At 49.2% G+C, this 12,500-nt stretch overlaps 1 protein-coding gene across 4 annotated transcripts in view; it reads right to left on the reverse strand.

The window, feature by feature from the left end:
• nfic (nuclear factor I/C) overlaps positions 1-12,500 on the reverse strand; it is a 95,863-nt gene that overhangs the window by 55,099 nt on the left and 28,264 nt on the right. For 2 of the 4 annotated variants that reach the window (XM_035522186.1, XM_035522182.1), the window contains exons 1-2: positions 11,590-11,695; positions 10,086-10,617 (exon numbers count right to left, since the gene is read on the reverse strand). In XM_035522186.1, coding sequence (XP_035378079.1) covers positions 10,086-10,617; positions 11,590-11,667 — 610 coding nt within the window. In that variant the 5' untranslated portion in view covers positions 11,668-11,695. Of the gene's footprint in view, positions 1-10,085; positions 10,618-11,589; positions 11,696-12,500 lie in introns of those variants that run through there. The other 2 variants (XM_035522185.1, XM_035522184.1) reach the window with 1 other exon arrangement.

Raw genomic sequence — 12,500 nt, forward strand, 5'->3', positions numbered from 1 at the left:
CAGTATAGTGAGCATGTATACTACACCACAGTGAGCATGTATACTACAGTATAGTGAGCATGTATACTACACCACAGTGAACATGTATACTACAGTATAGTGAACATGTATACTACACCACAGTGAGCATGTATACTACACCACAGTGAGCATGTATACTACAGTATAGTGAGCATGTATACTACACCACAGTGAACATGTATAGTACAGTATAGTGAACATGTATACTACACCACAGTGAACATGTATACTACAGTATAGTGAGCATGTATACTACAGTATAGTGAACATTTATACTACAGCATAGTGAGCATGTATACTACACCACAGTGAACATGTATACTACAGTATAGTGAGCATGTATACTACAGCACAGTGAAAATGAAAACTACAGAACAGTGAACATTTATACTACAGCACAGTGAACATGTATACTACAGTATAGTGAGCATGTCTACTACACCACAGTGAACATGTATACTACAGTATAATGAACATGTATACTACAGCACAGTGAGCATGTATACTACAGCATAGTGAGCATGTATACTACAGCACAGTGAACATGTATACTACAGTATAGTGAACATGTATACTACAGTATAGTGAACATGTATACTACAGCATGGTGAGCATGTATACTACAGTATAGTGAACATGTATACTACAGCATGGTGAGAATGTATACTACAGTATAGTGAACATGTATACTACAGCACAGTGAGCATGTATACTACAGCACAGTGAGCATGTATACTACAGTATAGTGAGCATGTATACTACAGTATAGTGAGCATGTATACTACAGCACAGTGAACATGTATACTACAGTATAGTGAACATGTATACTACAGCACAGTGAGCATGTATACTACAGTATAGTGAACATGTATACTACAGCACAGTGAGCATGTATACTACAGTATAGTGAGCATGTATACTATAGCACACTGAGCATGTATACTACAGTATAGTGAGTATGTATACTACAGCACACTGAGCATGTATACTACAGTATAGTGAGCATGTATACTACAGCACAGTGAGCATGTATACTACAGTATAGTGAGCATGTATACTACAGCACACTGAGCATGTATACTACAGTATAGTGAGCATGTATACTACAGCACACTGAGCATGTATACTACAGTATAGTGAGCATGTATACTACAGCACAGTGATACTGCTGTGTATTAAGACAGTTGGCTCCATTAAACATAAAAAAACAATACAACTTAAAAATCCAGATTAATCCCAAACTCTAAAACACATCTAACCAGGGCTCTTTCCTCCCCTTCCAAACGATCCTACTCATGTTCCACAACTCCGAGCCCATGCCGAGTTTTCCACTTCTGGCACAGTTCCCAGGCCATCATAAAAAGACATACTAAACTCATTACTTCGTTTACACACACGTCCGCGCTGACAAGATTCAAAACGACAGCGTGACTTTCTTAGGCTTCTTTTTTAAAAAAACCAGCATGCCCTGATCTAGAGATATTCCCGGCTGCAGGTTACTGAACCGCAGGGCAGGAGCGGAACAGCTGTCAGCTGGCGTTAGCAGGCCGTCATGCTCCACGGTCCCTCCCGCTAAACCAGCACGACGGGTGGGCGGCAGACGCAGACGGCACACGCCACCGATCAAACACTCGTCAACCCGACATGGAGATGAGGGAACGACGATGTTGGTTTGTTGAAAATAAACAAATAACAGAAGACACAGAGACTAGTTCACTCTGTTGCTTGGAGGAACGCTCTGTGCTATGAGCTTTTGGCTACGAACATCCCAACAGGTTTACCTGAACTGCATTAACCCACCCCCCCACCCACACACACAGCCCGACTCATACTCTAAATAAACACAAAAGTGAGAGGGGTGAAGAGGAGGGGGGAGGGGGGTCAACAATGATTAGAAGAGTGATGGTTAACAGCTGTGCAGTCCTGTGAACCCCTACAGACAGGAACACATATACATCAGTGCAGGCAACGGAGGCTCAACACAACCACAATAGGCAGTGATCAGATGAGAAAGAGTGTGTGTGAGCAAGGGCCTAACAGAGCAAGGGCCTAACAGAGCAAGGGCCTAACAGAGCAAGGGCCACACTGTAACGAGACGAGCCAGCATTCACATAGCTGCAGCTTGGCCTTTCCTAGCGCACACATACTCGCACAGATAAACACACATACGCACACAAACACACACATAGATAAACACAAACACACAGACACACACACACACACAGACACACACACATGCACAGATAAACACACACACACACACACGCAGATAAACACACACACGTGCGCACACACACAGATAAACACACACATGTGCGCACACACACATACACACACAGAAAAACACACACGCTCACACACACGCACGCATGCACAAACACACAGAGTGAAGTTCACTTGGTCTGAGCACTGGAGAAATCCCAGCATAGCTCCTTCAAACGGTCCCTCCACTACACAACAACTACACTTATGTTTCATTTGGCTGTCAGATCGGTGTGCCTCTCCATGCCTGGCTGCAGACTCAAAATTCTACCGGGGGGACACGTCTCTGCGACGTCCCTGCTGAATGTTTGGACGCGCTGGTGTTTGACTGTTCTAGGGTCAGTACACGTCAGCAGTGAGCGGTCCACACGCAATGCTGTGCGTGCGAAGAATACAGCTGAAAATAAAAGTTAAAGTCTGCAATCACACCACTCCGAGGTCACAGATGTGGACGGATCGTTAACGAACGATGACTATGCGAAGACCTGCTGCGTCAAAAAAATGATGAGGGTGAGGATGATGAAATAAGTCAAGAGCAGGAAGACAGCCAGTGTGGGTGCGGCGTAGGCAGCTGTGTCCATGTCCTCATACTGTAGGCGAAGTCTGACTAAGTGACAATGCAGTCATAGATCAGACAGAAACACCAAACACCAAACACGTCTCGTGTGGTTTCAGGGGCTGAGAATGAGAGTGACATGAAAAGGTCAGTGAGCACTACAGTAGTGCCGCGAGATTCACAGTGCTCAGTGGCTCAAAAGAACCATTAAATATTTTAGGAATAAACCACAGTATGTGCATATGCTGCTAAGGCTAAAGCCAATATGTTCAGTCTACACTCCTGAAAGCAGGTGATGTGTGTGATGAATTATTTGTGAGTGTGTATTTCATGTTACAAAAGTGCATGCATTATAGTAGTGTGTGTGTGCACACGTGTGTGTGTGTGTGTGTGTGTGTGTGTGAGAGAGAGAGAGTGAGTGAGTGAGAGAGGGAGAGAGAGAGAGAGAGAGCACTGAAAAGAGGCCAGTGTGTAGGTCTTTGAGAGTGAACACAGTGGCGTGTGTGTGAGACATGGAGGCTGGTCTTGCACTCCTCCACTGTGTCTCTCTCTCACTCATCTGCAACCCTCGCAGTGAGAACTCTGATCTGCTACTGTGCCGTGCGGGAAATCTGTCCGTGCTCTGTCACCGCTGAGCCTCCGCGCTACAGCAACCCAACCCAAACACAGCTTTAAAGCAGAGAGATGGAGAGACAGGAAGAGGACAGACACATATGAAGAGACAGAGAGTTGGACAGGCTTGCATAGAGACAGGGAAAGTGAGACACTGAGGGTGAGACAGCCACGACTGTTGCTGCAGGAGTTCCTTCCTTCTCTGTCCACCCTGGCCCTGCGAGGAGCCGATTACAGCTGAGGACATCGGAGAAGGACATCGGAGCAAAAACCCGGGTGACATCCAACCTGTGGCGGGTACAAATGTGAACAATCCCAAAGGTGCACATGTTCCTGTCCCCATTATCCAAGAGGCACTTCATGTTTACTGCCGAGCTTCTCAAAACATCTGGATGGAGGAGACACTTCAGCGATGCGACATGTAGGTCACAGCAGATTGGCCACATCTAGGGCGGCGGCCAGTACGGTGTCTGACTCATCCACGGATTCCCAAAATGGGGGTCAAAGTGGGAAACTTCAGAGTAGTCGCTCATCTTGCAGTTTTTTGTTTTGTCACACCACGCCACATGAAAGGACGGTTAAGTCATAAAGAAACCCCCCCTCTCACATCTACAGCAGCTTGCGTCAAAGAAGACAGAAAAAAGGCGTCCTTGCAAAGTTTTGTGCAGTGCGAGAGTTTCAGTTATGGCAGGTGTATGGTTTTATTTATACAGTACGGTCAAAACTTAAAGGAAAGCGAAATAGTGGAACTTCCTGTTTGGGGAAGAGCCTTCCGTTGTCGTCATTTCGGGCATCAAGTTTAGTCAAGAAGGAAACTGATACCAATTTAATTTCCCATTTGTGGTGAAAAAAACTATGACTTCACAGATAAGAGTAAACAAACGTAGAGGGGATTTCAAAGCAGCCTCACTAGCAGTCATGATTGCTGCGGTGATGTTAGCTGGAACAGACATTTCCATGTACCCCCACTTCCATGTACTCGTTCCGTCATAAGTGAGCAGAACCAGCTCAAGCAGCAACATTCAAGAATGGTAAGAAAACAGAGAAGCAAGGTGTGGCTGAGAGGTAGCGTGTGTGTTCCTCCAGAGAACACCCGCTCTGGCAGAAACATGAGGGTTTTGACAGAAGGGAGTTGTGACAAAAAAAATCACACCTGCATTTTGGTTTGCTGTAGTGTGGCTGGTCAGTTAGTTACTCCAAATCTCAGCATGCAAAGTGACGGGTCTGTCCTGATGTGGACAGTAGGAACCTGAAGATCCCAGCTGCAATTCTCATCACAGTGTGTGTGCAGAGCTCATGTACATGTCCTCCTCTGCTACACTCCACACACACACACACACACACACACACACACACACTCAATAGTTACAGTGGCAGACAGCTGGTGGAGTTATGCAGTCACACACACACACACACACACACACACACACACAGACACACACAGACACACACACACACACACAGACACACACATACAGAGGGAGTGTGAGAGATGGACTAGTGAGAGGGACAGCATGGCAAAGTGAGGACAGAGTCAATGGAGAGTCTCTCTGCACTGTAGCAGCTGTCTGGGTCTGTGAGCACGCTGTGTCTGTCCCGCGCCAACGGACTTCCCCGCCTGCTGGACTCCTGTGCGATCTGACCCCTGCGCGCCTGTAATTACCTCCCCCACATCTCCCTGAGCGCTCACGCTCTCTCCGCCCCAAGATGAACCGCCTGCCTGCCGAATCAGGAACCCAAGCCTCCCAGTGAGTAAGTGTGCCCTCTCAGAAACCTCAACGAACGCACGCACGCACGAACGCACGCGCACACACACACAAACTGCATCGAAGGCTGTGAGGCTGGAGATGGCCTCTAAGAGATGGGTGTGATGAGTGTAACACAATTTAAAGAATATACTACCTGCTATAGTAATTGTGTCTTGTGTGTAGGGACATACAAATTCTCCAAGGATAACAATTAGAAATTAGTTTTTTTGTTGTTGTTTTTTCATTTGGCACCTATAATTTAAGATCAGCATGCAGGGCTATAGGCCCAGTCCAGTCCTAGTGTCGAATAACACAGCACCAGTCCCACTGGGCCACACATGAAGGGCAGCGTCTGTCTGACACCTCGTCCTCTGCACAGTGCAGAGGGACACACAGCTGCGTCTCTGCCTGTCCAGGACAATGCTGAGGACGTTTCCACGCCCTGCGCTGTAACGTGTAGGACGTCTGCAGAAAGACAAAACTCCACACACACTCCTTGTTTACGTGTTAATGACAAAACATCACAACTCCATTTGAAACAGAAATGGCTCAAAACAAGAATCAAATAACAATGCAATTTCCAAAAAACAAACTGCTTAAATATCACTGCATTTTTTATCGCATGAGCACCTGAAGAATAAAGCAGGTTCTGGTGTGAATTAACTTGTTAGTATCTTGGTATCAGCCAAACCTAACTCACGTGTGCACGCTAGCCGCCCCAGTCCACTGATCAGACTGACAGATGACCACAGCGCCGCCATGGCACTGTCTTTCACCTCTGACCTCTCTTGCTGCCCTCTCCCTGTGTAACACACTCTTGGCTGTTCGACTGTATGTTTCTTAGACACATACACACACCTAGGGTATATGGGTTATATGAGCATCTCCAGACTGCTGCAGACACTTGTGTAAAACATTCATGGGGCAGAGAGCTGCTCCTCTGTGTGGATGTGATCTCCTCTCCTTTATATTCCAGACACCACAGCAAATTACAGAGCTGAACGACACACTACAGCAGGCAGCCGCAAAGGGGCTTTCTGGAGCAGAGCCAGGAACAAAAGCACCATTACGTTACTGAGCATCGACACAAACTGGAGGGGTGGGAGAGCAATTTTCAGACAGTCCACAAGACAGATTCTCTCTCTCTTACTCTCTCCCTCGCTCTCTCTCTCTCTATCTCTCTCTCTGTCTCTCTCTCTTACTCTCTCCCTCGCTCTCTCTCTCTCACTCTCTCACTATCTGTATCCCTCATGCTGGTCTAATGAGAAGCAACTGGGAGGGATGGGAGGGGAGAGAACGCGAGAGCAGCAGAAAGGGTGAGAGTGAGCGAAAGAGCCAACGGAAGTGAGAGACAGGAAAAGAAAGCCAGAGAGAGAGAGAGAAAGAAAAAGAGAATGAGAGAGAGGGTATGGGAAGAATTGGCAAAGTGCGTGTGTATGTGTGTCTGTGTGTATGTATGCGTGCGTGTGAGAGAGTGTGTGTATGTGAGAAAGTGTGCATGCGTGTGTGTGTGTGTGTGAGTGTGTGAGAGCGTGTGTGTGTGCATGTGAGAAAGTATGCCTGTGTGTGCATGCGTGTGTGTGCACGTGTGTGTGTGTGTGTGTGAGAGAGAGAAAGTGTGCATGTGTGCGCGTGCATGTGTGAGAAACTGTGCCTTTGTGCGTGTGTGAGCGTGTGTGTGTGAGAGAGAGAGTGTGTGAGCGCGTGTGTGTGTGTGTGAGAGAGAGAGAGAGAGAGTGTGTGCGTATGCGTGTGCACGCGCGTGTGAGTGCATCTCCCCGAGGCTTTCTCTAGAAGAGTGTCTGTCTAACCTCTCAGACTAAAACCCTGCCCTTAACTGTGACGTTAAGTAACAGTGGAGGATACTTTGATCTCTCTCTTATTCCAAATCTCAGACCCTCTGCTAACTACAGGTGTGAACAGCCCTCTGCACCTAACATCAGCGGATGTCTTTGACTCTCAGCACACACACGTGTTGTGCTAACGTAAAGGCACGCTGCCCAACACTGACACTGCTTCTTTTTTTTAAACAGGGATCTGCTTTCATAAAATATTTTTTTACAAATTACAGTTGAAGCCAGGAACAAGCATTTGCTGTCTCCTACATGTTGGTTTCAGTATCACGATTATTTTATTCAGTGAAGAGATGCTGTGCCTTTAAGAGACAAGCACACTGAACGCCGCCCCCTGCTGGAGGCTGGTGGAGCCGCTGAACTTGACCTGAGCTGACCCTCATCCTCTCACCCCTCCCAAATTTCCGCTGCTGGACCACTGGAGCACATTCCTGCCTCGCTGTGTTTACTGTGTGTGTGTGTGTGTGTGTGTGTGTGTGTGTGTGTGTGTGTGTGTGTGTGTGTGTGTGTGCGTGTGCTATGCGCTGCAATGCCCCAGCTCTGCTGACTTACAGCGTAGACACACATGAGAAAGAGAGAGGCCGAGTCTGCTGAGTACAGAGTGCTTTTTGTGCCACGGCGCGCACCGTACTGCAAGGGGGAGGGGAGGCAGTGGAAGGTTGAGTCTCGCCGGACGGGCTTTGGCTCTGCAGTGCCTGCTGGACATCACTCCTACACCACACCACCATGACTTTTGTTTTGACAAGTTTTTATGCCACATTTATTCCCCCCGATTGTAAGATTGGTGAGTGAAAGAAGGCTGAGAGTCAGTGAGCCGGGTCATGTGACCCAAACGCCAGTGTTACCTTCACAGATAATACAGGCCAACTAACACAAACACAAACATGCTTTGTCCTGCTAACAACAGATGATTATTTTATGACTGAATTGATGGATCTTTCAGGAACATGAGAGGTCGGGAGATTTGTGTGTTGGTGTGTGTGTGTGTGTGTGTGCATGTGTCTTGGGGGCAGGTATTTGGAACAAATGCCCCTTTAAGCTTCCAAACGAAGGACAGGGTGCCACAGTAACACTAGGTCACCCTTGGCTAGGCTCCATGCAGGACTCCTGCTCTGACTCTGTGGTTCATTACCAAAATAACCAAAACAGAGAGAGAGAGAGAAACATCTGACTGAACCACAGTATATAGACACCAGCTGAGCTGCTGTTACTACTGACCCGATTCAACCCACAGCTCCATGAGAGAGAGAGAGAGAAGCAGTGTGGGGTGGAGGGGTAGAGATAGAGGGATAGATAGAGGGTGGGTGGAGGAGTAGTGATAGAGGGATAGATAGAGGGCGGGTGGAGGGGTAGAGATAGAGGGATAGATAGAGGGTGGGTGGAGGGGTAGTGATAGAGGGATAGATAGAGGGCGGGTGGAGGGGTAGAGATAGAGGGATAGATAGAGGGTGGGTGGAGGGGTAGAGATAGAGGGCGGGTGGAGGGGTAGAGATAGAGGGATAGATAGAGGGCGGGGGCAGGGAATCGGACAGCATTTCATATAAGTAAAAAGAGACACTGTACCTTTAAGAACAAACGCTGACTGGTTGCCTCTCTCTCTCTCTCTCTCTCTCTCTCTCTCTCTCTCTCTCTCTCTCTCTCTCTCTCTCTCTCTCTCTCTCTCTCTCTCTCTCTCTCTCTCTCTCTCTCTCTCTCTCTCTCTCTCTCTCTCTCTCTCTCTCTCTCCTGTTGTGGCCACTGTAAATCTGGAGCTCCTTATCTCTACGTGTACAGCCAGTTTGTAGCTCACTGGACAGGTCATGTGACGTCTAGGCCAACCCCATGACCCAGACAAACGTGGGGTTAAGGTCGGTAGGGAAATGGGGGAGGAGAAACGAGTGGTCTTCTCTCTCTCTCTCTCTCTCTCGCTCTCTCTCTCTCTCTCTCGCTCTCTCCCTCGCGCTCTCTCCCTCGCGCTCTCTCCCTCGCGCTCTCTCTCTGCCTGGCCCAGCGTGGGGAGACACAGTCACGTCTGTCACTGCGTGTCTGGTATGTCGTCGTGCGTAACAACGCGCCTGCATCTGCAGGGCTCAGAGAGAAGAGCCTCGCTCCTAAAACACTTAACAAAAGGTGAAAAAAAGCCATCCATTGATGTCGGGAATTCGAGACACGCACTACATACTGAGTCACTCCTGCCACCACACACATGCGAATGCAGACACACACACACACACATTCTGCAACAACGACCACTCAAGCAAAACCAACCAACTCTGGCAGCAAAGCCCAGGACAGACTCTGCCCCAGCCGCCTGTGGCGACACATACCCTTCCGATTTATTGACTGATTTGCTTATTTTGTGTCAGATCCACCAGCGTATCTACGTCAGGTCTCCATCCTGGTCTAACCTGCAGGCTGAGCCATGCTGTGGAGGTCAGAGTGGCGGGCGGGTGTTGTGTTGGGAACAGGGCCAGCAGCACAGAGATGTGGGCTCGGTTCCTGGGCCCCGTCCCTGGGGGGGTCCAGGCCCATGTGTGTTTTCACCCCACTGCTAACTGTACCTTCTGCACATTTCAGCACATCAACCTGCCAGAGAACCACAGTGGGAATTAACTTTGCTTAATTTCCCTCTCTTTCTCTCTCTCTCTCTCCCCCTTTATCTTTCAACCAAAGCTCTCTCCTGCTCTCTTGACTGTAGTTCTGACATTTGCCCTGAAAAGGTCACGCTAGGAGCTTCGCTGCCCCCCCCCCCCCCCCCCGGGGTGCGCGAGGCAGGAGATGACTCAGCGTTTTTTCCCCCCAGAAGGGCTGAAGAAGTGAAGCATCCACTGTTATCTACGTAAACGTGCTACACGCACGTCCCTCCACCAACAGCTTATTCTGCACCTGGGATTCTCCAGGATCGCGCAGACACTTCTCAAAACCCCTTTTCTGCTGCTTTTTTCATAAGACGTCACACAGAGAATCAAACGCGCGACCGCGACCGCACACACACACACACACACACACACACAAAAGAGTGCGGTCACGCCGCGCGAGCTAGGCGGAACTCACCTCTCTCCTGCACGAAGTACGCCAGGTAGAGGTCAAGCTCCTTGACAGAGACGCTGATGTGGTGCGGCTGTACACACAGGATGTGGTTGGAGCACTGGCCCCCCTTCACCAGCCGTTCTCCGTCTGTGCTCTCCAGGGGGATCCCCTTGAACAGGATCACCATCACCAGGTCCAGACGCCACACCTTGTCTGCCTGCCGCAGGCAGTCGATCCTCCTCATCTTGCCCTTCTGGTCGGGGTTGGAGAGCACGCAGCACGGCGCCTTCTTCCCCGTGATGGACAGCACAAAGTCCTCGCGGCACTCGGGCCGGATGTCCTTGCGCAGCTTGGCCAGCAGGCGTGACGCCCACTTCTGCTTGACCTCGGGCTTCTCGCCCAGCAGTTCATCCTTCACGGCGCGCTCCTCATCCTTGGTCATGCGCTTCTCGTGCTTCTTGAAGTACTTGCGCTTGCGGGCTTGCAGGTTGAACCAGGTGTAGGCAAACGCTCGCACGTGCGGGAGCAGCGCCTCGATGAACGGGTGGAACTCGTCCTGGGGAGGGTTGGAAGAGAGAGCGAGTGAGTGGGGAGCAGAGCAGACTGGAGCACCACACACTTCAGCCACAAATCTCTGCGTACCTGACTGATGCCACCATGTGACAAGAACTCTCTCATTTACATATCATATGCACATATCTAAATATTTACATGTTGTACTAAACAATGCACATACGGGAACATCTAAAAAACAAGATACTAATATTTATTAGCCCCTTATTTGCACAGGTAATGTGTTCATTATCAGCAACATTAGAAACATCAGCGTTTTGGGCACCTCATTATTTTACTGTTAAACCCCCTGAAGCTTTTAGCTCAGCTGAGGCGTGGAAGTGGCAGTTTTATGGCCAAGCACTGCAGAGTTGGCACGTGTATGTCGCAACCATGTTGAACGGGAGGCCGTTCAGTAAAACATCACAACCCGCGGCGGTTCATTGTCCCAACACAACCACGGCCAGTCATCATTTATCCAATTATGTTTTGTTGACTATTTTCCCTCTTAGTGGTGAGTTTCGACAACAGCGCACATCTGGATGTCTCCGTGCCTGGCTGAGCACTCTGTGCGGGAAAACTCGGCACTGCTCCCTCTGGCCTCGCTAATCATTCCCATGCTTTTGCACGCGCGCTGCTTCGAGCTTACACCAGCGTGGGCAGACGCTAGCAGCCGTAGCCGTTACTGGAAAATGTTGCCCGAACATGAACAGCTATCAGTCACAGCTACACAATACGAAGATTTGTTTGGTGCACCGTTGTGAGGATGCATAAACAAACAGCAGGAGCGGTTTGTGCAAGTCTGTGAGATTTACTGCGCGAGTGCCACTGTTGAGTGTTTGTGTACATGTGTGCATGCATGGCATAGTCATAACCCAACTAGTCCTCCGCTACGTTATGTATGACAATAATCTCTGCAACAACAACAAAAAACCTCTTATTAAACACTTATTGGTTTAGCTTGAGTTCTGCTTACAGTATAATCAATAAGAGTTGACGTCAGATTGGGATGCCATGGTTCTGAACTGGCCTGCCCATACCAGAGGGGAAGCATGGCCGACACCTGCGTTACATAAAACGCTGAGAGAGAAGTAGAGACACATAAAGAAAGTGAGAAGGAGACAAACAATAACAGAGAAAGTACAGGGGTTTGACACAGATACACACAGAGATAAATGGACTGATCGAGAGAGTGAAAACAGGAGAATTTGAGAGAGAGAGGGAGGGAGGGGGAGAGGGAGAGAGAGAGGGAGAGAGAGAGGATGAGGGAGGGTGAGAGAGAAAAAGGGAGCACGAGAGAGGGAGAGAGAGAGGGAGAGAGAGAGAGAGGGAGAGAGCGAGAGAGGGAGAGAGAGAGAGAGGGAGAGACAGCGAGAGAGGGAGAGAGAACGGGAGAGGGAGAGAGAACGGGAGAGGGAGAGAGAGAGAGAGAGAGAGAGAGAGACAGCGAGAGAGGGAGAGAGAACGGGAGAGGGAGAGAGAGAGAGGGAGAGACAGCGAGAGAGGGAGAGACAGCGAGAGAGGGAGAGGCAGAGAGAGAGAGAGAGAGAGAGGGAGAGACAGCGAGAGAGGGAGAGAGAACGAGAGAGGGAGAGAGAGAGAGACAGTGAGAGAGGGAGAGGCAGAGCGAGAGAGAGAGAGAGAGAGAGTGTCCTGCTTGGCTGATGCCGAGACTGTAACTGAACATGACTATGACACGCTGCAGTTGTCTGCACAACCTTCATCAGAACACACGCCACACACTCCTGCCAACACAGCACAACGCAACGCAACACAGCACCATTCAAGACACACAATACCCACCCAACTAGGCTCTCCGCTCTCGCAATACAACACCGGGCTAAAAAACACATTCAAGCTCTGCCTAAGACAACTCCACTGAACACC

The sequence above is a fragment of the Electrophorus electricus genome, chromosome 23, assembly GCF_013358815.1.
Source record: "Electrophorus electricus isolate fEleEle1 chromosome 23, fEleEle1.pri, whole genome shotgun sequence".
Taxonomy (NCBI): Eukaryota; Metazoa; Chordata; class Actinopteri; order Gymnotiformes; family Gymnotidae; genus Electrophorus; species Electrophorus electricus.